Here is a 27,777-nt window from a genome sequence, read left to right as displayed (position 1 = left end):
GTTTTTTTGTAAATATATATATATATATATATATATATATATATATATATATATATATATATATATATATATATATATGAGGCTGCACTGGCATATGATGCAGTATACAACAAATCTAGTGCTACAGTTCATAAATTGTTGTATATGATGTCTAGTGGGGGTGTTGTATTGAAAATTAGTCAATTTGTTTAAAGCAAATTGACAGACATTACATTGTGTACAATTGTAAAATCCCTTCGGTTTGTCTGGCAGCCAGGACGTATCCTGTCTCTTGGGTGGTAGGTAACTTGGGCATAATATGTTTCTCAAAGTTGTTCGCCTACTGTGAAGCATCTTGGGTTTGGTTGAGATATATTTTGTCTGTTGGATCCAATCTAAGTAGATACCAATGCTTATAAAGGATTTAGGTAAATCATAACTCTGTGCACTGTATTTAGTAATACATGCAAGCCCCCTGACCTTAGGTTTACTGTTTTTACCTTTCTTGCCATTCAGTAATGACTGATGTGGTGTAGTAAGTATCTTAATTTTTGCTTGGTTAAGTATTCTAGGCAAGTAGCCTTTATTGATTAATTGTTGCTCCAGTTGTTGGAGTTCCTTCAAAAAGATGAAATCCTCACTACAGTTTCTTCTAAGTAGTGTAATTTCCTCTAAAGGGATTGAATTAATCTGTGAATGTAGGTGAGCACTAGTCCAGTGCAAAATAGAGTTGCACACTGTTGGTTTTCTGAAGAGTCTTGACACTATCTTTTTTTCTTTAACATAGACCACTACATCAAGGAAGTCTATTTCCTTCTCATTTGTCTGATGGGTAAACTGTAGATTATATGTATTGTTGTTGATCTGCTGTAGTAATATGTCTAACCGTGTGTCATTACCAGCCCAATTGACCAAAATATCATCTGTGTAGCGTTCCTAGTAAATGATATGTTCAGTAACTTTTGGTGGGCCGCCTGCCTCTAGATGTTGTTGTTCAAAAATGCCTATGTTCAGGTTCGCATATGATGGGGAAAAATTTGAACCCATAGAGACGCCCCTAGCCAGTCTATACCAATGTCCATGATGAAGGAAAACATTGTTCTCCTAAATGAAACGTGTTAAATCTAGTAACATCTCTGTGTTCAGAAAGTGTTGCATCTCTCTGAAATTAGAGTGGCTGACAGAGATTGTACTCCCTTCTCCAAGGGTATTATGGTGTACAGAGGGTACAGAGCAGGAATATCGTCGTAAAAATATCGACTAACCTAAATATCGCTGCAAAAATATCTACAGGAAGAAATATCGATGACAAAAATATCGTCTGACCAGAATATCGACAGACAGGTAAGTAATATCGTTAACATTAATATAGTTGCAATAAATATCGTTTACAAAAACATAGTTTACAATAATATCGTTTTTTAAATAATTATAAGTAATGTAGTGTTTTTAATGAATATTTGTAGTCAAAGTAGTATTTTTAGTAGTATATTATTATTTAATAATGTATTTTCAGTTGAATTTAGTATTAATAGTTCCGTAGCGGGTTGTGGGTTTATAGGGGAGTAGGGTGGGAAGTAATTTAAATATAATGAAATAATACATTAATTAATGTTTTAAATGAATATAAATAGTGTAATAAATAATAGTTAATTTCAATTAGTTAATTGAATAATAATTATGTAATTAATTATGTTAAGTTTTTTAATTAATTTTAGGTGTGTGTACAGGATTTTTTTAGTGAAAATGTTTTTGGGTAAAGGGGTATTTTTAGGGTTCAGGGTCAGTTTTCAGTTTTTGGGTAAAGTGGTATTTTTAGGGTTCAGGGTCAGTTTTCAGTTTTTGGGTAAAGGGGTATTTTTAGGGTTCAGGGTCAGTTTTCAGTTTTTGGGTAAAGTGGTATTTTTAGGGTTCAGGGTCAGTTTTCAGTTTTTGGGTAAAGGGGTATTTTTAGGGTTCAGGGTCAGTTTTCAGTTTTGGGGTAAAGGGGTATTTTTAGGGTTCAGGGTCAGTTTTCGGTTTTTGGGTAAAGGGGTATTTTTAGGGTTCAGGGTCAGTTTTCAGTTTTTGGGTAAAGGGGTATTTTTAGGGTTCAGGGTCAGTTTTCAGTTTTTGGGTAAAGGGGTATTTTTAGGGTTCAGGGTCAGTTTTCAGTTTTTGGGCAAAGGGGTATTTTTAGGGTTCAGGGTCAGTTTTCAGTTCTTGGGTAAAGGGGTATTTTTAGGGTTCAGGGTCAGTTTTCAGTTCCTGGGTAAAGGGGTATTTTTAGGGTTCAGGGTCAGTTTGGGGTTTTTGGGTAAAGGGGTATTTTAATGATATGTATGTATTATTGTTGTTATATAAAGTAATGTGTAAAATCAATTTATATGTCCACATTTATTAAGTTTATAATTAAAAAGTGTAGTAAATTTTTTGGAAATAGTTAAAAAATAAAAGTAATGTAATGTATTTTGTTAATAGTACTTATATTTATTTATTATTTAATGTAATTTTAATTATTTTAATAAGTCGATATTTTTTACATCTATATTAATTACAACGATATTTTGGAGTCGATATTTATGTACTTACCTGTTTAAGTATAGGGTGTCGATATTTTTGTAAACGATATTTTTACAACGATATTTATGTTAGCTATATTTTTGTAATCGATATTTTAACACCCTACCGTACAGAGAGCAGACATTCAGTGTAACAGATTTAAAGTCTTCCACCCACTCTATATCCTCCAGTTTGTTCAGAAGATCACTAGTGTCCCTCAAATATGAGGGCAGGTTGCGACCTAGCAGCTGTAAGAAAACATCCATATATTCTGAGATGTGCTCTGTGGTGTTGCCTGATCATAGGCCTCCCCGGTGGAAATGTACCTTGCTTATTCAGCTCAGATAGGAATACTTGGCTTATTGACACGTGCTTTCCAAACCCATGTTATTAGCAGTGCATTCTTCTCCTGAGAGGTTGGTGTTTCTGGCATTATCGGCAAGTTTACACCCAGCACCTTCACCATTGCTCCTCCGGACTGAGACCAAAAAACTTGATTCCATGGGTTTCACTACGAATGTATACCAGAATGCATTCCATCAGCTCTCTGGCAATTTCCAGACAGCTGTAATGATCATGCCCTTAAATGGTTAGAGGCTATTGAGCTAAAAGATCAAGGGAGGCCTAGAAATATTTAAATACACCGTCGCCAAGGATTGGTTGCTGGACTTTGCTTCCCTATTCCAAGAATTTCACCAACAGTACTGTTGTTTCTAGGGCTTTTCCAGAGTCAAACCCGGCAGAAAAAGCAGACTTCACAGCCTGTACCAACCCCACATCAGCTTGTGGCAGAGGCCGACCTAAGGCTCTTTTGCCGCAGGAAATCCAGTCTCCGCTGTATCTGCCTCTTCAAAACCACTTTGATTCTCCTCTCTTAACACCTTGGCTGCTATGCCTTTTCCCCTCCTGTGCTGATTATTTTTGAGCCCCATTGTTCATGACGAGCTCAGCTCGTCATAAGCACAGCTCAACCGTGCCTCATGACGAGCTGAGCTCGTCATGAGCACCGAAGGGGTTAACTACCAGCTTCTGTTAGCTGGGGAAGGAAGTGCTTTCCAGGGCATGCATTGATCTGGGAGGTGAAACTTCTTGCCCGGTTACAAAAAGAAGTCATTTGAGGAGAGAGACATAGGATTTTACTCACTTCTCTTCCATGGGATACTCATCAATAGTCATAAGCACAGAATAGTCCCACCCTCGTGGGGGGACCCTGCAGCAATAACAAATAATATGCATATATATACATATGCAGCCTGAAACCACATTACTAAGCTCACACTGCCACAATTGCATTGTAGATCTTTTACATTTGAGAAAATAAAGAAACATACATCATGATATTTTCACGATCTACAAAAGAAGAGTACTTACAGTTTGCTTTGAAAAACACAACCTTTATTTTCGAAGGTAAAAAGGCAAGATCATAGAGGCAGATTAGCCTAGAGAGGCTGCATATAGAACAATTGGAAAAACTGGCGTTGTGCCCTTAGGGAATCCCCAGGCTCCCATAATGCACCACAGGTGACAGTTAGGTAATTTCTTTTTTCCAGCTCCTTCAGTGAAGAAGCTGGAGCATTGAGCTTGCCAATTAGTGGGTTTTATCACTAATTTCCGGTCTAAAGTGGAACTTTTTTGTTTCACTCAACGTCTTTCGTACTTGGCTTACTAAATCCAGTTATTTTTCAGATTTTTGCCTATTTTTTCCTGTCATAATGCCGGCCTTATTTAATAAGTGCCCGGCCTGTGGAAAAAAGGTGGCTAAATAAAATCCTCACTCGGTCTGTATTGCTTGTCTACCTTCATGTCGTAAGCCAGACAGTGTTACTACTGCAGCAAGTTTTCAAAAAGAACCATTAGGGAAAGGGAGAAGATTAAACTGCACTCTATTCAGGATAGAGGAAAAGGTTCACCAAAGAAGCCCTCCTCTCAATCAAGTCTGGAGTGCAAAGAAACATGTGAAATATAAAACCCGATCTCACAAGCTGTTGAGGCGTCCTTCACCGTTGAAGCTAACGACTTCAGGTGAGAAGTCCCTTCTTAGGCCGAAGTCGACACCAATGCATAGACGGTCCAGGTCCAGGTCTGGTTCGCCTACGAAGGCAGGCGGCTTTGGCTTGACGTCGACACATCAACGTCGAAGCCCGCTGTCGAGAGTGTCCATGGTGACATCAAGGACACCACCGTCGTCAAGAGGTCCACAAGCATCAACATCGAGCCGAACACAGAGGGGGTCGACGCCGGTAAGGCACAGCCATTCTCCGACAATACGTCAGCACAGGCATTTGCCGTCGAGAAGCATGACGTCCATGCAGCCGTCACCGAGAAGGTCGCCGTCGAGGAGATCGACGTCGAGACCTCTCAGATCACGGTCCAGATCGCCGTCAAGGAGATCGACGTCAAGGAGATCGACGTCGAGGAGATCGCATCGAGGAGATCGACGTCGAGGAGATCGCGTCGAGGAGATCGCATTCCAGTCACAGGTCTCCTCCTCCCAAGAGACCTAGGGCGATGTCGAGAGACCGCTTGATACAGAAGGATGTCCAAGTCGTGACATCCAGGAGTGTCTCTTTCTCTCCGAGACTTCAGATAGTGCAAATCACTGCTGAAACCTCAAAGGCACCGGCTTCAGCCCCTGCAACTAACCTCTCCCGAGATGGCTGGGGGACATAAGGGAGTGGAAGATTCTAAAGATCACAAGACTTACACATACTCCTAGTAGATCCAGATCTCCTATATTACAATCAGTGCACTCCTCTGAGAGACATGAGCAACATGCCACTCAGCAAAGATCTCTTGTCTTTGAGAAGGCGCACATCACAGGTCTTCATCTAGATCTTTGCTTCCCTTGGTGCCTGGCCTGCTCTTCAGAAATTCCTGACTCCAGCATCGGTGGGGCGGCCCCGTCGCGGATCACACAGGACCCGCTTTTTTTGAGTGCTGACCCTCCTCCGGACTCAGTTATTGTGTCAGCAGCACGGAAGAACCAGACAGGGGCAGCTTCATCTGCAGTATCCCCGGATAAAGACAGTAAGGCCATGGATTCCGTCGGCAAGAGGATGTGCACCACCTCCGCATCCTATGTGAAGGTAGCCAGCGCCTCGGCCTTACTGGGTCAGTACGAACGTTCTCTGTGGGACTCTCTCTCACGCTTCACAGAGAAGCTGCCAAAGGAAGACAGACAGGACTTCCTGGAGGTCCTTCATGAAGGGGGTCTGGTGGACAATCAGGTCATCAGTGCAGCAGCTGATGCCTCTGACTTAGCTGCCCATTGATACTCAGATGGAATTTGTGCCCGTCGCTCTGCCTGGCTGAGATTGACGGGTTTGAAGCCAGAAGCTCAACATCGTATTCTCAATCTTCCTTTCAATGGGACATCGCTCTTCGGCTCTCATGCTGATGGGGTTTGCAGTTTCTATCTGGAAGAGTGGACCAAAATTCACACTAGACAAGTGGGTGCTCAATATTTTAAAGAATGGGTACTCCATCAGGTTCAAGTCCCCTCCACCTGATATTCCTCCTCGAAAAACTGTCATCCATCGCATCAATCTTCTGAGAGAAGAGGTATCCGCTTTACTCCTAAAGGAGGCCATTGAGGAGGTTCCATGGCACCAACGTAGACAGGGGATTTACTCTCGATATTTTTTTGTCCCAGAAAAAGATCCATTCAAGGAGTTCAGGCCTATACTAGATCTCATTCTTCTTAACAAATTCATTCTGAGAGCGAGGTTCAGAATGGTGGCATTACATCAAATAATCCCGCACTTACATCAATGGGACAGGATGTGTTCTATATATCTTCAAGATGCCTATTTCCACATTCCAATTGCTCGAAAGCATCGGAAATTTCGGAGATTTCGCATTGTCAGACTACTTCCAATTCAGGGTCCTGGCTTTCGGACTGAAATCTGCTCCTCGCACTTTCTGAAAGAGCATGGCAGTAGTGGCTGCATTCTTGAGAAGGAAACCAATCTTCGTCTACCCTCACGTAGACGACTGGCTTCTCGAAAGTGCATTTCCAACTCTTTTGCAGCAAAACCTCACTTACTGCATTCAGCAACTGCATCCGCTGGGTCTGCACGTCAATTTAAAAAAATCCATCACAGAGGATACATTACCTAGGCGCGACTCTGGACACGGGAAACGCAAGAGCGTATCCTTCGGAGGAGAGACTATGATCCATTCTCCGCAAGTGTCAGACCCTCTTAAAGAGGCCTCATCCACAGCCCGACAGGTTTCATCTCTACTGGGGTCGATGGCCTCGTGCATTTTTCTGGTCCCAAACGCCAGACTCCACATGAGACCTGTACAGCAGACTCTGGAGGATCAATGGTCTCAGATCTCCAATCACTGGGAAGACACTGTAACCATACCTCTATCTGTCTGGCTCTCCATTAGTTGGTGGATGCGCCAATCTCATCCCTTGATAGGACCTCCTTTTTACGAGGCACTTCCCAAACAGACTCTGGTGAAGGATGCGTCCCTTCAGGGATGGGGCGCTCACATGGGGACCCTGCAGATACAAGGACGTTGGTCAGAAAGAGAACAGCTATACCACATAAACATGCTGGAGCTCAGGGCGGTACATCTGGCTCTCAAGGCGTTTTTTCCATCTATCAAAACGACTGCTCTGCTTGTTCAGACTGATAATACAACAACAATGTATTACCTGAACAAGCAGGGGAACACCATGTCTAGACCCCTGTCGCTGGAAGCACAAGCGATTTGGAAGTGGCTTCCGGCACGAGGCATGAAGATCCCCGCAGTTCACCTACCAGGTGTCCTCAACATCCAAGCGGACGGCCTAAGCTGCCATTTTTCAGAAGCACACGACTGGGTGCTAAAACAAAAAGTAGCACACGACATCTTTCGCAGCTGGGGAACACCCGACATAGATCTCTTTGCGGATGCAAAATGCTGCGTCTTCACCTCCAGATACCAACAACTAGGCTCCAGGGGAATGCTCTGTTGATAGACTGGTCAGAGACATTACTCTACGCCTTTCCACCAGTCCCCCTCATTCCCCTGGTGATCAGGAAACTGTACGAATCCAAGCGAAGATGATCCTGGTTGCGCCAGACTGGCCTCGCCAATGGTGGTACCCGGTTCTTCTTCATCTGTCCAAAGTACCACACAGGAGTTTACTGTGTCATCCGGATCTGCTGACCAGGGCGGGCGGCAAAGTGTTCCATTCCAACCTGCCGTCCTTGAGGTTGGCAGCATGGCTCCTGAGTTCATCCAATATGGATATTTAGGTCTCTCTCTCTAGACTGCATGCAGATCTTGAAGGAGGCTCAGAGACTTTCTACAAGAAAGTCTTGCGCTTTTGAGGGGAAGTGTTTTTACATCTGGTGTACTGCTGAGGGTCATGACCCTATTTGAGGTCGGGAACAGGTACTGTTACCATACTTACTGTATTAGGCCAAAGCAGGTTTGCAATGTTCACCTGGCAGCGATAACAGCATATAGAAAGTCTCCCACTCAGGCTTCTTTCTTTCAGATGCCAGTTGTTAAGGATTTCCTGGAGAGTCTAAACAAGGTCTACCCACCAGTTAGGTCTCCATTTCCTTCCTGGGAGCTTAATGTGGTTCTCTCTAAGTTAATGGGTCCCCCATTCGAGCCTATCCACAAAGCCTCCCTATAACATCTTTCATGGAAGACTGCCTTGCTCGTGGCAATCACATCTGCTCGCAGGGTGAGCGAGATACAACTAAAATGAAGTAAAGGAATTAGGTGCATGTGCTCAGTGATAAAAAAGAACCCTCAGGCACCGCCTGTGAAGGTCGGTAGCCAATTGTCTTCATTGGGTTCCCAAAGGTTGAAAAAGATGTGAGGTAGTGATAAAGAAGTGCTTTAAAAAGAGCATTGGCTACTCATCACAAAATAACTTTATTAAGAGGGTAGCTCTAACTCTGGTAAAAACAGTGCAAATTAAAGGACTGGTGAATGGTTGAGTTAGTTTGAACCAAAAAGTCCTTACTGAAGTGAGAAGAAATCAAAGATGGTCAACATGTTTCTGCTTAAGAGCTAAAATTCAGCTCAGCATTCGTCAGGACCACAGGACTCTATCAAACCCCTAGATGGACATACGGGCGGCGGTCGCGGTCTAATTAGGTCTAAACGGCGGGGAGTCGCATCGGAGAAAATGGACCGAGCGTGAAGGTTTCCCCCCACCGCCAACCCATGAGGTCCCACTGAGGGCTTACTAGTACTTTTTGTCTCCCCCTTGGGGTGAGACTGCGGGGACAATTACCCAATATAGAAAGTCCACACTAATCAGGTTGTTTTAGTTTTTTATTTTTATTTCTTCTTTCTCTACACCTTAGTTTTGGACATCTTAGCGTATGTCCATCTAGGGGTTTGATAGAGTCCTGTGGTCCTGACGAATGCTGAGCTGAATTTTAGCTCTTAAGCAGAAACATGTTGACCATCTTTGATTTCTTCTCACTTCAGTTAGGACTTTTTGGTTCAAACTAACTCAACCATTCACCAGTCCTTTAATTTGCACTGTTTTTACCAGAGTTAGAGCTACCCTCTTAATAAAGTTATTTTGTGATGAGTAGCCAATGCTCTTTTTAAAGCACTTCTTTATCACTACCTCACATCTTTTTCAACCTTTGGAAACCCAATGAAGACAATTGGCTACCGACCTTCACAGGCGGTGCCTGAGGGTTCTTTTTTATCACTGAGCACATGCACCTAATTCCTTTACTTCATTCTTGTTTCTCTAGACGGTGGTAATTTTCTTTCTGTCTATGGACACTTATTGGTCCATAATCCTGTTATTTTCATTTTAGTTCACTTTGACACTCTTCTGTTGATTATTGTACATTTCGGAAGGGGTAAAAGAGTGTTCTTAATTATACCCTCACTCTCCTGTTGTTCCATATGAGCGAGATACAAGCCTTGTGCTCTTCAGAGCCTTATTCTTGTTTTTCATGCGAATAGAGTGGTGCTTAGAACTCACCCAAGGTTCCTTCCTAAGGTTGTCTCAGAATTTCAAATCAACCAGTCAATCACTCTTCCTACTTACTTTGCGAACCCTGTCATTCCTGTTGAGAGAACTTTGCACACTCTAGATCTAAAAAGAGTGTTAAAATCCTATCTATTTAAAACAAAGAGTGTACGAAAGGCAGACAGGTTGTTTGTTAATTATGGTCCATTGAACACTGGTTTTCCTGCCTCTAAAAGTTCCATTGCTAGATGCATTGTGTCATGTATCATGTTATCCTATCAGCTGGCACACAACCAGCTCCCGGGCAAGCTGAGAGCTCATTCCACAAGGAGGAAAGCAGCTACGGTAGCGATTCTTAGAAATATACCTATTCAGGAAATTTGTAAAGCAGCCACTTGGCGTTCGGTTCACACTTTCGCATGCCATTACTGCCTTGATTCTGACACTCAAGCAGATGCTCAATTTGGTCAAGCATCCTTAAGAAATTTGTTTGGGTAATATATGTTCTGTAAACAGGTTATGATGTCTGGTATTCGTCCGCAGGGTATGTGGATGGTCTTGCTACTCTATTCAGTGCTTATGACTATTGATGAGTATCCCCTGGAAGAGAAGGATAAGTTACTTACCTGTAATCCTAGTTCTCTTCCAGGGGTATACTCATCAGTCATAAGCAACCCTCCCTCCTCCCCGGACGAATACCATGGACATATATATGTATCTGTTACCCATGCTATGTTTACACTGTTATACGCCGTCCAAAAGAACTGACCTAACTGTCACCTATGCATGATGGGAGCCTGGGGGTTCCTGGAGGTCTTAAAGGCACGGCACCAGTTTTTCCAATTGTTCTATATGCAGCCTCACTGGGCTAATCTGCCTCTGTGATCTTTTCTTTTTACCCTTGAAAATAAAGGCTGGGTTTTTCAAAGCAAACTGAAAGCAGTTTTCTTTATCTGTTTCATGAAAATATCATGATGTATGTTTCTTTATTTTCTCAAATGTAAAAGATCTACAATGCAATTATGGCAGTGTGAGCCTAGTAATATGTTTTCAGGCTGTATATATATATATATATATATATATATATATATATATATATATATATATATATATATATATATATATATATATATATATATATATATATATATATATATATATATACATATATAAAAAATACTTCATGAGGGTTGATTCCTGGGATCCAGTTCCCAGCGTCAGGTGGCGTGTTAGGGCCGGCGGCCCCCACCGCCGAGAAATGTCAATATCCTCGCAAGTTTTACCGTAGTAAGTAATACACGCGCTCAAAAGGGTACAGCTTGGTGAAGTTTTACTCCCAAAGGCATTTCGGTGCTGAAACGCGTAGCGGACTTCGGGAATAAAACTTCACCAAGCTGTACCCTTTTGAGTGCGTGTATTACTTACTACGGTAAAACTTGCGAGGATATATATATATATATATATATATATCCAACCACATCCAGGACCCAACATTGGACTGGCCACTCGGAAGCTGTTTGTCAGACATCATCTTTATTGCAGCATGCTGGTGAGGCTGGGAACAGAAAGACACTCTCAGTCTAGTATCAGTGCCAAACGCGTTTCGAGAGTCAGAGGCTCTCTTCATCAGTGGCTTGGTAAGTTTAAAATGAAGCAGCAGCATGATACATTTTCAAATAGTTAGCACCTGCCCTCCCTTGGGCGTGGCCTTACACGGCCTTCTGGGTGCTGTAGTTTCAAAGTTATTTAATCCAAGTGGATGCGCCCTTCATAAACATTGTCCATATATACATCCCAGTCAGGTGACAGTGACACATTCTGACCTCGACTCACCCTGCTTTGTTGTTGCAACAAGGTGCGGGAACGCACGCACGCCTGGATAGCGTTCGCTCCCCTGCCGCCTGTAAAGTGCTGTAACCAATGTTCGTAACAGCCAGGTTGAAAATTCTCTCAAAGGGCCAAGTCCGCGACTTTGGGAGCCGCTATACATCCAACCACATCCAGGACCCAACATTGGACTGGCCATTCGGAAGCTGTTTGTCAGACATCATCTTTATTGCAGCATGCTGGTGAGGCTGGGAACAGAAAGACACTCTCAGTCTAGTATCAGTGCCAAACGCGTTTCGAGAGTCAGAGGCTCTCTTCATCAGTGGCTTGGTAAGTTTAAAATGAAGCAGCAGCATGATACATTTTCAAATAGTTAGCACCTGCCCTCCCTTGGGCGTGGCCTTACACGGCCTTCTGGGTGCTGTAGTTTCAAAGTTATTTAATCCAAGTGGATGCGCCCTTCATAAACATTGTCCATATATACATCCCAGTCAGGTGACAGTGACACATTCTGACCTCGACTCACCCTGCTTTGTTGTTGCAACAAGGTGCGGGAACGCACGCACGCCTGGATAGCGTTCGCTCCCCTTCCGCCTGTAAAGTGCTGTAACCAATGTTCGTAACAGCCAGGTTGAAAATTCTCTCAAAGGGCCAAGTCCGCGACTTTGGGAGCCGCTATACATCCAACCACATCCAGGACCTAACATTGGACTGGCCACTCGGAAGCTGTTTGTCAGACATCATCTTTATTTCAGCATGCTGGTGAGGCTGGGAACAGAAAGACACTCTCAGTCTAGTATCAGTGCCAAACGCGTTTCGAGAGTCAGAGGCTCTCTTCATCAGTGGCTTGGTAAGTTTAAAATGAAGCAGCAGCATGATACATTTTCAAATAGTTAGCACCTGCCCTCCCTTGGGCGTGGCCTTACACGGCCTTCTGGGTGCTGTAGTTTCAAAGTTATTTAATCCAAGTGGATGCGCCCTTCATAAACATTGTCCATATATACATCCCAGTCAGGTGACAGTGACACATTCTGACCTCGACTCACCCTGCTTTGTTGTTGCAACAAGGTGCGGGAACGCACGCACGCCTGGATAGCGTTCGCTCCCCTTCCGCCTGTAAAGTGCTGTAACCAATGTTCGTAACAGCCAGGTTGAAAATTCTCTCAAAGGGCCAAGTCCGCGACTTTGGGAGCCGCTATACATCCAACCACATCCAGGACCCAACATTGGACTGGCCACTCGGAAGCTGTTTGTCAGACATCATCTTTATTGCAGCATGCTGGTGAGGCTGGGAACAGAAAGACACTCTCAGTCTAGTATCAGTGCCAAACGCGTTTCGAGAGTCAGAGGCTCTCTTCATCAGTGGTTTGGTAAGTTTAAAATGAAGCAGCAGCATGATACATTTTCAAATAGTTAGCACCTGCCCTCCCTTGGGCGTGGCCTTACACGGCCTTCTGGTGTGCAGACTGCAGGCATGCTGGAACTTGTAGGCTTCATCATTTTAAATATGGAAACCGGTTCCCTTCTTCGAAGCACCCACTGGAGGGTCGAACTTTAAACTAAAAATACAAATAAAGGATTGCATGGTGGGCGCCTCTCTGCAGATGAAGCCTACAAGTTCCAGCATGCCTGCAGTCTGCACACCGGAGTCAGTCCACTTGAGGGCAGGTCACAAGTGGTTAAAGGTGGGGTTTGCAGAAAGGAGGCTGTCCGCAATCAAATTGGTCCGTGATCAAGAGGCAGGAGCCTTGAAACGCGTAGGACCCAGAAGAAAACTTCAAAGGAGCATGCCGGTTTCTTTCAAGGAAATAAAGAACCCTTTCACAACATGGGGGCTCCGCATTGTTTTTGTGTGCGACTCCGAAACTCATGGCACCTTTGGATTAATATATATATATATATATATATATATACACATTTTTATGTAAATATATGCACAATATTTGTTATTGCTCTGGGGTCCCCGCACGTGGGCGGGACTATTCAGTGCTTACGACTTTGATGAGTATACCCCTGGAAGAGAACTAGGATTACAGGTAAGTAACTTATCCTTTCCCTCTTTGGCCCTACGAAGTACGGGAGTCTGACACGCTTTTTGAACCTCACGCTCTTAAAATCTTTGCTTCGCGGGAGTTCAAAATCATGTCTTACAGCCAGGCCCATTTGGTCCTCAATATGTGGAAATAGATATTGGCCCTGTATCTCTATGACACCTGTTTTCATCTCCTATTCCTTTCTGCTCACAGATGTTACCTGTGTCTCGCAGTGGGGTCACTACACTATCAATTCTAGGTACTACCCTTTATTCTTATGACTGCTCCATGAGTCATCTTCAATATGAATGCCATGGTTGAGGCTTATCTTCTGAAACTTCAGAAATCCCACTTCATTCCCACTCAGAGGGTGTGGTTTGTTGGTGTGGGGTTGGACACGATTTGCTTGAGAGCCTTTCCTTCTTCTAAGTAAATTGGCAATATTAAAGATAGGATCCCTTTGATCCCAGTTGTGTAGTTCTCCAGTCTGTTGTTGTATTGTGCCCTTCGGTGGTACCTAGAAAGACAGTAGCTCCACCATCAGGGGCTGATTCAGAGATCTTCCATCATGTCTTCTTGAATCTGCATCGGTGGATGTGCCCCTCTACCCTCACGTTGGACGTTCTTTCGTACATCTGCAGTCGCAGTTCACCGATGTCATGAAGTCCTTGTTGACCTGAGACTTCTTCTATGGGAGAAGACAGCACAGTGGGCCACTTCCTAGCTATGGCTGCACATTATTGTGCTAGAGTTGCAGGCACTGTGTCGTGCCCATAAGGCTTATCTCCCAACCGTTTTTGGGGAGTGTCACTTGATCCTTTTGGGCCACACCACCATCATCAATTATAGGAGCAGGGGGTCAGTGTGGATTCTTGGACCATATGTTATTAAACCTTACATCTGTGGCAATGGCTTCTGCAGGAGTCATTTTCTCTTGGCAGCCCATCTGACGAGCACTGTGAAAGTAAGGACAGATGCCATAAGTCACTTCACATTAGAAGACCATAAATGAGAGCTTAATCCTAATGTGATAGTCATGATCTTCATCAAATTGATATATCCCTTTGCAGTTCTCTTAACCACAGGCCTCTTCTGTGCCCTGCATTTTCCTATAAATGGTTCCTTGAGAGACGCCTTCATGTTCAGCTTATTGCAGCGTCTGCCTTGCATGATACCTCCAATCCCTCTGCTCTTAAAGGTTCCACAGATGGTTTAAGAAGATCATGCACAGCTGATTCTGATCTCTCCAGGGGCAAAAATAATTTGATGTGCTGATCTGTTGAAACTCAGCAGTCGGCTCCCTCTTCCTTCCCTCGTAGAATAGATCTGCTGTCCCTGTACACTGGTTGGGTTCTACACCCCAATCTTCAAATACCTTATTTGCACATGTCGAGATTGAGAAATGTCGGATACCTTTTGCTTGCTTCCAGAAGTAGCAGATGTTTTTCTGGTGTCTGAAAACTAGCCTAGCAGATGAAGGGTAATACCCCGAAACTGGTCCCTGGGATGCTTGTTTCCGGTCCAGGGAGGACCTGCCCTAGCAGTCCGGGCTGGTCTGTTCCCATGAGAAACAGGGTCAAGACTGATTTGCATATGGCTGGGTCCAAACTGGGGTGGCATAGTGAGCAAAAGAACAATGGATTAAACCTAGATCTGTGACTGGGGGTGAGTGTTTGAAAAGTTTCAGCACTCGGTCCATAATCTTGTTGTGTTTGCTGTGTCCAAAAATCAGCTGCCTAGTCGGTGTGTGCGAGCCACTGGACCAAATTTGTGTTTCCTGGTGTGTGTCCGTACATGAGCACATCTAAGACTTGACTTTCTGATGTTCTTCTCTTTACTCTCTACCTTACTCAACAAGGATGGCATTCCCTACCGCGGAGGGATATTTGGCTGCTTTTTCTACTTTCGGTTTCCTGACCAACTCTCTTTATTCAAGTCACTCTTGGTGGTGGGATTTTTCAAAGGCTTGTTGCATTTATTTCCTCTCATTCCCTTTATTGTTTATAATGTTCTGCAGTGAGATATAACATTTGATGTTAATATTTCTCTTGGCTTCACTATTTGAACCAATCCACAGTTGTTCAATTTGCCTGGTTACTCCGAAACCTACATTTGTAGTGGCAGTCACTTCAGCCAGCAGGGTCACCGAGTTACAGCTACACTGGTGGTGTGACCTCCATTCATTGTCCTTTACCCAGACAAGCTGGCCCTGTCTATTGTTTCTGCCTTATTTCTGGCTTCCACATGTGCCAATGTGTAACACTACTGTAGGAAGATGGCTCTGTATATACTATACCAAAGTAAGGTATAGTGTGCACAGAGTCGAGGGAGATCTCAGAGGAATAGCAGAGACTAAATTAGATAAGTACTAACAGCTCTCTTTGTGGTGGTGTGGGCAAGCAGATAGGCTTATCCAGAGGGAGTGTTAAGTAGCCCTGGGTGAAGAACTACGCTCCGTTCGCGGAGTTTGCGGAGTTTCGGCAACTCCGCGCTCCGCGGAGAACGCGAAGTTGTCGAATACTCCGCAAACTGCTGCGTAGCGTAGTTCTCGCGCGCTCAATAGCATTTTCGCGTGCGCGAGGATGCTTGTCGGTAAGATCGAGTTGCCGAACACGCAGAAACTGCAATCTGGCACAGAATAACTCGCGAACACGTTAGTAGTGACCGGAAATAAGGGGACGCGAGCGGGCGGGACAAACCTCATGGGTAACTTCGTGCGCTACACATCCCGAGCATGCAGGCAATAAATCAATCAATCAATCAGGATATTTGTATAGCGCGCTACTCACTCAGAGGGTCTCAAGACGCTTGGGGGAGGGGGGTCCGCTACGGCACGAACAGCCATGTCTTGAGTTGCTTCCTGAAGCAGAGGTGGTCTTGGGTCAGACGGTGGTGGATGGGGAGGGAGTTCCAAGTCTTGGCTGCCAGGTAGGAGAAGGATCTTCCTCCCATGGTGGATCTTCGGATGCGTGGCACGGCGGCGAGGGCGTGGCTGGTCGATCGTAGCTGGCTGGTAGGAGTGTAGAAGGTCAGGCGGTTGTTGAGGTACCTGGGGCCCAGGTCGTGGAGGGCCTTGTGTGCGTGGGTGAGGAGTTGGAACGTGATTCTCTTGCTGACGGGGAGCCAGTGAAGGTCTCTCAGGTGTCCGGAGATGTGGCTGTGTCGGGGGATGTGCAAGATGAGTCCTGCAGAGGCGTTCTGGATGTGTTAGAGTCTTTTCTGGAGTTTGGCTGTGGTTCCGGTACAGAGGGTGTTTCCGTAGTCCAGTCGGCTGGTGACGAGTGCCTGTGTGACCGTCTTCCTGGTTTTGGTGGCGAGCCTTCGGAAGATCTTTCGTAGCATGCGTAGGATGTTGAAGCATGATGATGAGACGGCGTTGACTTGTCTGGTCATTGAGAGGGAGGAGTCCAGGATGAAGCCCAGGTTGCGTGCATGGTCCGTTGGTTTGGGTGCGCTGCCCAGGGCAGGGGGCCACCGGGAGTCGTCCCAGACGGAGGGTGATGATCCAAGGATGAGGACTTCCGTCTTGTCTGAGTTCAGTTTCAGGCGGCTGTTCCTCATCCACTCGACTACGTCTTTCATCCCTTCGTGTAGGTTGGTTCTGGCGGTTCCTGGGTCGTTGGTGAGGGATAGGATCAGCTGGGTGTCGTCGGCATAGGAGATGATGTTGAGGTTGTGTTGGCGTACAATGGCTGCGAGGGGTCTCATGTAGACGTTGAAGAGGGTGGGGCTGACTGATGATCCTTGTGGTACGCCGCATATGACTTCGGTGGCCTTGGATCTGTACGGGGGGAGGCGGACTCTCTGGGTTCTTCCGGTGAGGAACGTGATGACCATCTCCAGTGCCTTCTCTTGGATTCCGATGTTGCTGAGGCGCTGCACTAGAGTGCGGTGGCAGACCGTATCGAATGCTGCGGAGAGGTCCAGGAGGATGAGGGCCGCTGTTTCCCAGTTGTCGAGCAGGGCTCGGATGTTGTCAGTGGCTGCGATGAGGGCGGTCTCGGTGCTGTGGTTGGCGCGGAAGCCGGACTGCGAGTGGTCGAGGCTGGTTAGGCGAGCGCAATTGGTGATCCACTGTGTGAGGTTGTTGGCTGCTTGGTTGGGGTCCGTTGAGCTGGCGGGAGGGTTCTGGCTCAGTGAAGTGGTGAGCTGGTCGGTGGTGATCTTGTTCCAGTTCCTACGGGGAACCTGTTGTGGGTGGTGGTGAGTCGTGGTCTTTCTGAAGCTGAAGTGGACGCAGCTGTGGTCTGTCCAGTGGAGTCCGGTGGAGTGGTAGAAGGAGATGTACTTGCTGGAGGAGAAGACTGGGTCAAGCCTGTGTCCGGCGTAGTGAGTGGGGGTGTTCACCAGTTGCATGAGTCTGAGGTTGGCGAGGTTGTCCAGCAGGGTGGTGGTGGTGTTGTCGTTGTTGTCATCCAGGTGGAAGTTGAGGTCCCCTAGGAGGATGTAGTCAGCGGAGGCGAGGGCGTGTGGGCTGATGAAGTCTGCGATGTCTTCGCTGAATTGTGTGCGAGGTCCTGGGGGTCTGTAGATGAGGGTGCCTCTGAGTGTGGTCTTGGGGTCGGTGTGTATCTGGAAGTGAAGATGTTCGGCGGCTGTGAGGGTGTCGTCTGAGTTGGTCGTGATGCGGATGGTGTTCTTGTGGACGATGGCGATGCCTCCTCCTGTCTGGTTGACGTGGTCTCTCCGGGTGATCTTGTATCCGTCCGGGATGGCGACGGCGATGTCGGGCGCTGAGGAGGCGTTCATCCATGTTTCCGTGAGGAAGGCGACGTCTGGAGATGTGGTGTCGAGCAGGTTCCAGAGTTCCACGGTGCTCCCAAAGACGAAAAACGGCTCGCGAACGGGTCAAGCAAGCTACTACCCATGTTCGCGGAGTTATGCGTAGTTCGCGGAGTGCAAGTGCATCTTCGCGTAGCTCCGCGGAGTGCGGCTACGCGAACTACGCCCAGGCTTAGTGTTAAGTATTTATTGTATCCACACACTCCGAGACAGAATCTAGACCAATTAGGGAAATATAATAAATATATAGTTATGTTGTATTTTAGAACCAAGCAGGACTTGGCACAGGTGAATAAAAGATACTTGCGAGATGCAAGACTGTTCAAGGTAATGCAGTTGTGCTTGAAATTACAAATGTTACAGATATGTATCCCTTTTAAATGCAGTTTGTATCATACAGTAAATACTTTTAGATTACTTTTGAGTTACTTTGGATTACTTTGAGTACCGGGGGTGGTATGCCCAGATACCACACCCTAAGTGTTGTACATACAAGGTAAGTGCAACTTTTTATACTTTGCAATTGAGTTCACTTTTCTCCATACATTATCAGTTCAACACATAAAACAAGTTTAAGCTCAAAATCTTATAACTTGGATTCCTACAAGAGAAAAGTGGTTATTGGTTTTGGAGGTAAGTACTCAACTCTCGAGGGTGAGCTATGGAAGTTAGGACCAAGGTCCCCCAAGGCCTAGGGGGGCACTCCAGTTTCACCAACAGCAGCACTGGAGCAACCGGGTGCAGAGTGCAGGGCCCAATGTTCGTCAGTTTGGGATTTGAACTCCCGAACTTTTCCGCCATTCATGCCAACCGGCCAGATAATGTCATGGGGGGTGGTGTTGCGTTTCTCTTTAACGACACCTTAAAGACGGAAACAATATACTCTGAGTGTATTGAAGGCGTAGACGTCCTGGGCGTGAAATTCTGCTCCCCTACGGACTGTGTGACCTTCCTGTTAGTCTACCGCCCTCCAAGCACAACTATTAAGTTCATGGAACCATTCTTGAAGATGGTCCAGGACCTCCGCACTCGCTATGAAGGGTTGGTGGTATTAGGGGATTTTAATTTTCATTGGGAAATCACCCCGAAGAATAGTCCGGCAAACCAACTGGATGAAGTTCTTACACACTTGGGACTCACACAGGTAGTTGAGGAGCCAACCCACCTGAAGGGCCACACGTTGGACCTGATCTGGTCCTCCCGCCCTCTCTTAGCTCCCCCGGTGATCTCCCCTTGTCCTTGGTCTGATCACTACCTGATTGAAGGCCATTTTCCTCTCCTGTTAGGACAGCAAGAAGCTAAATCACAGTGGAAATTCCTTCGTAGCTGGAAGCAGGTTAAAGCTGATGATTTAATAACTGCCCTATCACATACCACATACCCCCTGTCACCAAGTGACGATGTGAACACTGAAAGCACCGCCCTGCAGGATTCACTCAAAGAAGCCATTGAGGTTGTTGCCCCTGTCCACAAAATCAGAATGAGAGACAAGGGCAAAGCCGCAGGATGGTTTAATAAAGATCTCCGGGATCTAAAGCAAGTTTTACGTCAACGTGGAAGAGTCTGGCGGAAGTCCTGTGCGCCCACGGAACGCGAGGCTTATACACTGCAGCTTGCACTTTATAAAAAAGCTATTTGTTTGAGGAAGGACGAATTTTATGAAACAGCCATACAAACGGCAGCTAACCCCCAGAAAGAAGTTTTTAAAGTCCTGAATGACCTACGTACTATCAAAGAGTCAAAACCTTCCTTTGACTCCAAAGACTGTCAGGACTTTCAAGACTTTTTCATGAATAAAATCAAGAAATTGGTCACAGAAATCAATCAGATTCCAATCCTCCCGTTCTCTACTGAACCCCTCCCACCCCCTGTCAGACTCACCTCGCAAAAATTATCAGCTCAACCAGCCCTAACCAAGGAGTGTTTAGTGACTATACTGAACCGGGTGAAATCTGGCTCTCCAGCTGACCCCTGTCCACCAATGTCCTCACGCTACTAAATCACACCATAGAGAAGGGACTAGTGCCCTCTAATTTTAAAGAGGCAAGGGTGGTTTCGTTACTTAAGAAACCTGTTGCGGACCCAAAAAACCTAAAGAACTTTAGGCCAATTTCCCAGCTTCCCTTTCTTGCGAAAATCTTGGAGCAGCATGTTCCACATTCTCTCACCCACTTCCTGGAAAGTAACCACCTCCTTGAGCCCAACCACGCGGGTTTCAGAGCTCACCACAGCACGGAACTGGTAATGCTATCCGTGCTGGACGACCTGAGACTCAAGGCTGATAATAAAAAACCTTGTGCCCTGATCCTCTTGGACTTATCCAAGGCATTTGATACCGTTAACCACTGCCAACTTCTATCGCGGATAAAGGACTTGGGGATTCAGGGTACAGCCTTTGCCTGGTTGACATCCTTCCTCGAAGACAGGTCGCAACGAGTGCAACTTGCCGACCTTGTCTCCAAGTCAGCAAAACTGACCTGCGGTGTGCCCCAAGGTTAGTTTCTGTCACCACTACTTTTTAACATATACCTTCAGCCACTGATCGCGTCACTGAACAGGATGGACTGTAGAGTCTACAATTATGCAGACGACACACAGATTCTGATTCAGATTGACGACACTGCTCAGGCTCATTTGAGAATGCAGAACATACTCAAATTCACAATCAGCTGGATGTCGAATAACTCCCTAAAAATAAATCCAGACAAAACTGAAGTCCTGGCAATCACTACAGCTGCCAATCCTTGGTGTGACCAGTTTTGGCCGGCTGAATTAGGGCCACTTCCAGTGCCAGCAGTTAAGCCTTGGCATCAAAATTGATGCCCGACTATCTATGACTCAGCAGGTATCATCTGTGGTGGGCATTTGTGTGAGTCTGATTCGCCAGCTGCGGAAACTCTCCTCATTTCTATCTTTCTCCACAATGAGGCTGGTGGTCTCCGCCTTAATTCTGGCACGGCTGGACTATGGTAATTCCCTTTACTATGGCCTCCCATACAACCTTCTGGCCTGACTACAGGTCGTAATGAATGATGCGGCCAGGCTTATCTTTAATAAACCTAGGCGTACTCGTTCTACGCCCCTACTCTGCAGCTTACATTGGCTGCCCATTGCCCAAAGAACTAAATTTAAAAGTCTCTGCATTGCACACAAAGCTATCTACGGCTCAGCCCCTAAATACATCAAAGATCGGCTCTCCAGGTACCTACCTACTAGGTCCCTCCGGTCGGCTGAGGCATGTAACCTACTTTGTCCTCGGTACAACCTTACATCCAAGGGCGGCAGAGCCTTCTCTAGCACTGTACCCCTGGCATGGAGCCATCTTCCTGCGGAACCTAGGAAGAAAACAAACCTATTGCTGTTCAGGAAAAAGCTGAAGACGGTGCTTTTTGAGGAGGCGTGGGGACCTCTGTGATCTGGCTTCTGTACCCACTGATGTTGTGTTTCCGCTGACAACGCTTAGATACCCCTGGGTGATATAGATCTCTACAAGCTTATAATAACATAACATAACATAAGGGGGCCTTCGGTTAGGGTCTGCTGATGAGCAGGCCACTCCGCTGTGGGAGCCAAGCTCCTGGAGTTGAGGATCGCACTGCAGGGACCAGCGACCAGCACAGGAGCTGCACCACCAGTGGCACTTGGGCGACTAGGTAGAAGGTGCAAAACGGGCGCCAGGAACCCTGTGCTCTCCAATAGAGACCTTCGGTCTTTCTGAAGGCGACCACCGGCTGGAGAGGAAAATTGGGACCTTGGGGGATACCTGGACACCGTCGGTTGGGCCACCCAAGGCTGTAGGGGGTTTGGGATTTTCTTACCAGCTCCGGTCGTGGGGACCCTTCAGGTTGAGACTGCAGGCGTCATCGAGACTCTTTTATTTTATTTTTTTATACATTTTTTATTGACCAGAGCAATAGGTATAAAACAAACTTCACTTTACATTTCAATATCAATACATTTCAATACATTTCAGAAAAACCTTTTCCTATTAAATGAGAGGTTAAAAAGAGATAAAAAGGGGAGCAAAATTCATCGAAACATAATCAGCCAATATTATCATTAAGGATTCCAAAGAAATCATGTGCAAAATTTGCAATTTATAAGATCAAAGTGCTACAGCAAGGTGCAAAAAATGCAATAAAGTGCAATCTTAAAAGTGCTAGTGCCATAATGGTGCAAATCAGCATGAAAAGCTAATAAAGTGCAAATGTGCCTGAAAACATATTGAATTCCTAGATGAGGCGGCTGATAGCAATAAAAACATTCTTATCTGATCTCAAATTTCTTTTTTGAATCATCCCCCTTTCAATTGTTCTAGATTCCCGAAGTATTTCCAATTCTTTTCAAATCTCCCGATAGCTCCCACCCTACCAGCATAGGCTTTTTCGAAATGACAGGTCCTCCTCATTTTATTAAACCATTTTAATTGGGATGGAACCTCCCTGGATTTCCAGTTTTGGAGTATTAAAGATCGAGCGACTGCACATGATATGATTATAAATACTTCCTCAGCTTTGTTGAACCTGCTCCTATCCTTACATATACCAAATAAGGCCACCTCTACCACTGGCAAGAGTGTTTTCCCGATGGCCTGTTCAAGATCCGCAAATATCCCCTTCCAAAAAGATTCTAACTGTCGGCAAGCGAAGAAGATATGGTGCCACCCTCCCTGGCCATCAGCCATACATCTAAAACACTTATTCTCGGCTTCAGGGTACATCCTCTCCAAGGCCTCCGGTGTCAAATACGCTAGCCAGCGTGATAAAAAAAGACATCCTCTTATAATTAGCTGCACGTAAGGATTTATTTCCCAGCTGGCACAGAACCTCCCTACCCTTAGAAGAAAAATTACATTGAGTCAATAGGCTTATTCTGTCTAAGTGTCTATCTACTAAAGCAATTTGTCCAGAGCGGTGGAGCATCTTATAACAATATCCTATCCCTTTGTTTTTCCTCCATAGAGGGCTGTTATCAACACATTGGGGGAATTGAATAGGCCACTTATATTTTTTCTAATGAAATAAATGATCTGTAGATATTCGAAAAAAGTCAGTCGCCTGGGATTATTTGCTCTGGCTATCACCTCCTGCCAGCTAATCACCCTGTTTTGGACTACAAGATGTCTCAACTCACGAAGTCCACAAAGTACCCAATTTTGTATATGGTTTAAATTTGCTTGAAGACCTATCTGAGTACATTCACTTAAGCTCAGATATTGGGAGCCATCGGAGCCGTACTTTTTAAAAAGGAGCAGAAGTCTTGACGTATATTCCCTTAATGTCTTATATCTACTCCTCTTTGGGAATTTTGCAGTTTTTAAAAAGATTGGAATCCGAGAACCTGCCTCTTGTAACATTTTTTCGAGGAAAAAGTTATCTCTAGTCTGATTAGTCCTTAATAATCCTGCCACTATATCAAAAAAAGCTGCTTCATAGTAGGTCTTTATATGGGGTAAAGCCAAACCTCCTTGATCTACTGAAAGTTGCACCACAGGTAGCTTGACTCTCGCTGTTTTATTGGCCCAAATAAATCTTCTCAACATTGTATCCAGCTCTTTAAAAAAACATGAATTAATTTTAATTGGAACGTTGCTAAACAAAAATATAAGCAGTGGTAAAACTGACATTTTTATCAATGATACTCTGCCTATTAATGAAAGAGGAAGTAGAAGCCATTGATCTAGCAGTTTCTTAATTTTATTCTTCATTATAGTATAGTTCAAGACAAAAAGTTTGCCGCATTCGCAGGTCACGAAGATACCCAAATATCTAATTGGGTCCCTTCTTGCAGCTTGGGCCCACAAATAGGCAGGAAGAAAATGCAGATTGGTATTTAAAGCAAGGACCTCCGTTTTTCTAGCATTAATTCTATAACCCCCTATCTTTTCATAATCTTTGAGCTCCCTCATTAGGTTTTTCAACATTCTCCTTATTAGGTGTTAAATATAGGATAATGTCGTCGGCAAACAGCTTTAGCTTTGACATGCCAGTGATAGGGGGCTGGATAGCCGCATTGTCCCTGATCCTTACCACTAAAGGTTCAATAAAAAAGGTGAAGAGCAAGGGGGACAACGGGCAGTCCTGTCTAGTCCCCCGATTTACTTTTATCTTCCCGGCCTGTTTAGCATTAATTATTACCTGAGCAGAGGCTCCCTGGTAGATATTTTGTAGCTTTCAATAATTTGGGCCGGGAATCCAAATTGGCGTCATCGAGACTCTTGAGGGGAATCTCAGGTCAGGATCGCTGGTGAGACCTCCTTAGCCTGCTGGGCCACTGGAACTCGACCCGTGGTCGTCGGGTGCAGAGTGGTGCAGAATCACAGAGTCGATAGAATCTGGATTCTGGAGGGGAGTCTTTGGTTGAGCAAATCTGACCTCCTGGAAGAGAGAGTGGCAGGTCGCAGGGCAGGTCCTCCGGGCTCTGAGGGTTGCTGGCTACTGGACTCAACGTGGTTCTTGCTGTAGGCAGGTCGTGGATGGGACAGGCCGGTAGAGGGGGGCCAAGGCAGTTGGTGTCCTCTTCTCCTTCCTGGGTCAGCACGGCTCTTCGGTCCTCCTTCTTTCTTCCTCAAATCTGCCATCTGGGTTTTGGGCTGCCCCCTAAATACTGTATTTAGCGGGCTTTTTAGGGGTATTGGGTTAGTAGCCAATCTGCTACTGACCTCAAGGTGACAACAACTTTGATGTGCTCACCCCACGTGAGGGGGTGGGCCCAATGGTTAATGCTGATTGGAGAGGGCACTGAAGAGTGGGCTTCACCTCGTCTAACATACCTGAGGAATGGGTTTGGCAGAGGTATGGACACCTTCTGGGCTGTTGTAATTGTTCCCGCTTGTGTTCCTGCCGAAAAGGAGTGAGACCAGAAGGGAGCCTGCTCCTGATTGCAGGAGAGGCTGGGGGACCCATTGCAAAGGCGGCAAGGCCTTTGAAGCTTCCCTGCCACAGATGACTCTTCCTGACCCAGAAAAGGTTTGTTTCTGGGCTCAGAGAGCTAATGCTCCCACTCCAGGGGTCCAGAAACGTGTCTCGTGGGGGAAGGCTAGTGTTTACCAGTCAGGGAACCCACCAGAGACTGGTTGTCTTTCACAGGCATCTCTGAGATGCCCGCTGAGTGCATTGCATAATAAATCCAACAGTGTGGGTTTATTATGCTGAGATGTTTTCTACCAAACTTCCCAGAATTCAGTAAAGCCATTATGGTGCAGTGGAGTTCGTAGAGACACACTCCTGGACCATATAATCTTTATGGCTTTACTGCATTTACAATGTCTAAGAATTGATTTAGACACTGTAGGGATACTGTGCTCATTCAACTCTACTCTCACCAGTGGTATGGTGCACCCTGCTAGCGGGATGGGTGACTTATCTATACTATAGGCAGTGGGATGCAGGCATGGCACACAGATATGTGTGTCATGTCATCTCATTACTTTTCTCTGCACCCAAACTTGCAGCTTGCAATGGCAGTGTGTGTATGTTAAGGTACAGGACCGCTAAGGGTGGCACAATATGTGCTGCAGGCCATGGAGATATTCCCTCGTCACAGTGTCCTTGGTACCCATGTTACCTTTTACAAGAGACTTAAATGTGGCCAGAGAGGGTGCCAATTGTGGGTACAATTGTACAGGTTTGGGAAAGAACACAGGCCCTGTGAACCTGATTTGCCGGGACCCAAGGCACAACAAGTCAAAGTGCATCAGAAATCTGGCAAAAAGTGGGGGCGGGGTTACTGCAACAGAAACCTACTTTCCTACAACTACCATCTTTCTTTCCTGCTTGCTACCAAGGCAGTGTAGAGATTACTCAGATTGGATCTGGGTCTCCTACTACATTGACAATAATATATAGAACTGTGGGCTTTGCTGAATCCAAGAAACGCTAAGCTGTGATCAGACATACGATTTCATGTTGGGTCATCTTTTTTATAAAGATTGAGTACACCTTGGCCAAGAAAGAACGATCCTTCAGCTTAATTGTGTACACTCCATAAAGGCCATGGTGGCATTTACTGTGCTTGACTGCGGCATTTGAGTAAATAATATTTTTAAGGTGACCACTTGGTCTTCTGTGCATATATTTGTTAAACATAACTGCTTAACAGCTCAGGCATGCAGTGAGTATATATTTCATTAGGGCTGTGTTGTATGTCTGCCACGTTAACTCAATGCTACTCAGTCCCACCTTCTGTGGGAAGGGGAGTTTTGTTTTCCCACACAATTTTAAGGTGAGAAGTCTGCAATACTATCAGTTTCATTTTGCATTCCTTAGTTAGTCATAGCAAAAATGCTGGGAACTGACTTTAGTGCATTAGAAAGACCCATACAGAATCCAATGACCTCACATGCTGAGTGGGTGGAGCCACAGCTGGAGTCCGATAGCCGCACCGGACAGCTGTTGCTGGGAGAAAGGTTTTTCTGATCCAGTCTGGCATCCAGAGTTTATTCTTAAGGTGAGGAATATGTGGGAAGATAATAGTATCCACTAGGAATATCATTACTGATGGTAAATATGTTTTTTGACAGACTATCAGTCACTTCGTTTATAAACACTTCATCTTCCTTAAGAAAGATGATTCACTTAAGTGATCTGTTGATTGGTTGTTAATGATCAATATTAAGTTTGAATTGAGTTATTCTTTTAAATTCTGATATGGTTTGCACTGAAATAATTGACTAAATCACTAGGTATGTTTGTAAGGGATTTATGCATCTTGAGCCTAACAGACAACAAGACAATGAAGGTATGTTAAAGTGGAGTTATGACTATTTCAATAACCATTTTCTTTGCAGAGAGTGAATGTGTTTAACATGTATTTGTTTAGGATACGTATGCAATTACTTAACCTTCTTTGACATTTCTTGCCAGCCTCAAACTCTGAAGAGCAAGTACCGGAGGTGGAGGATGAAGATTCTGATGGAGTTTCAGAGTGTTTGCCATCACAGTTTACTCCAAGTAAAGGAAAAAGACAGTCTCTTCGGGGGATAGAAGATGACAAGTGTGAGAGGACTTCCATGTTGGATAACAAAAGTGTAATCAGTTTTTCAGTGAATAGACACCTTGAATGTGAGTCGCTTTCGGATTCCAATATAGACCAAAAACAAGACTCTTCAATTTGTGAAGAACGTTTGGCTTATTCTCAACCTCCAGCAAGCTCAGCTTGTTCCTCGGACAATTCAATTGAAGATCAGAATACATACATGTTGGATGCGACACTAGAAGGGAACGTGGGCCGTTTCCTTAATGTAAGTATGCACTTTGTGTTAGGGGTCTTGGGAGCAACCAACTTGTAAACCTCTATAGTGAACCTACCTTCACTGTTAAATTGAATCTTTGTGTGCCTAACATGCCAAGTGTCGAACCTAGTAATACTAAAACGTCAAAAGGTTGGAGGATTCCCACTTGGTGGAAGATGTGCTCTTAATCAGCCCTGTTTGCACAACATTTCTGATATTCCCTGGTTTTTCATTTATTACCCCAGGGAAATCAAATACTGCTTGTAATAGGATATTGCCCTTTACAAAAGCGGGAAGAGGAATCCACCTACTAATAGATAACACTCTGTCAGATAAACTCCCATACCAAATGTGTTGAAACCCATAGTAATTGCATGGCCAACGTCTTGTCTCTTTACAGAAAATACAATTTAGCATTTTGTAATAGAGAA

General features: G+C 45.1%; 1 protein-coding gene across 3 annotated transcripts in view; it reads left to right on the top strand.

Moving 5' to 3' along the window:
* The window catches only part of SETDB2 (SET domain bifurcated histone lysine methyltransferase 2), a 535,415-nt gene that overhangs the window by 443,158 nt on the left and 64,480 nt on the right, over window positions 1-27,777 (top strand). For all 3 annotated transcript variants that reach the window (XM_086934967.1, XM_086934968.1, XM_086934969.1), the window contains one exon: window positions 26,979-27,355. In XM_086934967.1, the coding sequence (XP_086791093.1) occupies window positions 26,979-27,355 (377 nt within the window). The remainder of the gene's footprint in view (window positions 1-26,978; window positions 27,356-27,777) is intronic.

The sequence above is a fragment of the Lissotriton vulgaris genome, chromosome 8 (genome assembly GCF_964263255.1).
Source record: "Lissotriton vulgaris chromosome 8, aLisVul1.2, whole genome shotgun sequence".
Lineage (NCBI taxonomy): Eukaryota > Metazoa > Chordata > Amphibia > Caudata > Salamandridae > Lissotriton > Lissotriton vulgaris.
Note: the sequence above shows the minus strand (reverse complement) of the source record. Positions and strands in the feature narration are given on the sequence as shown.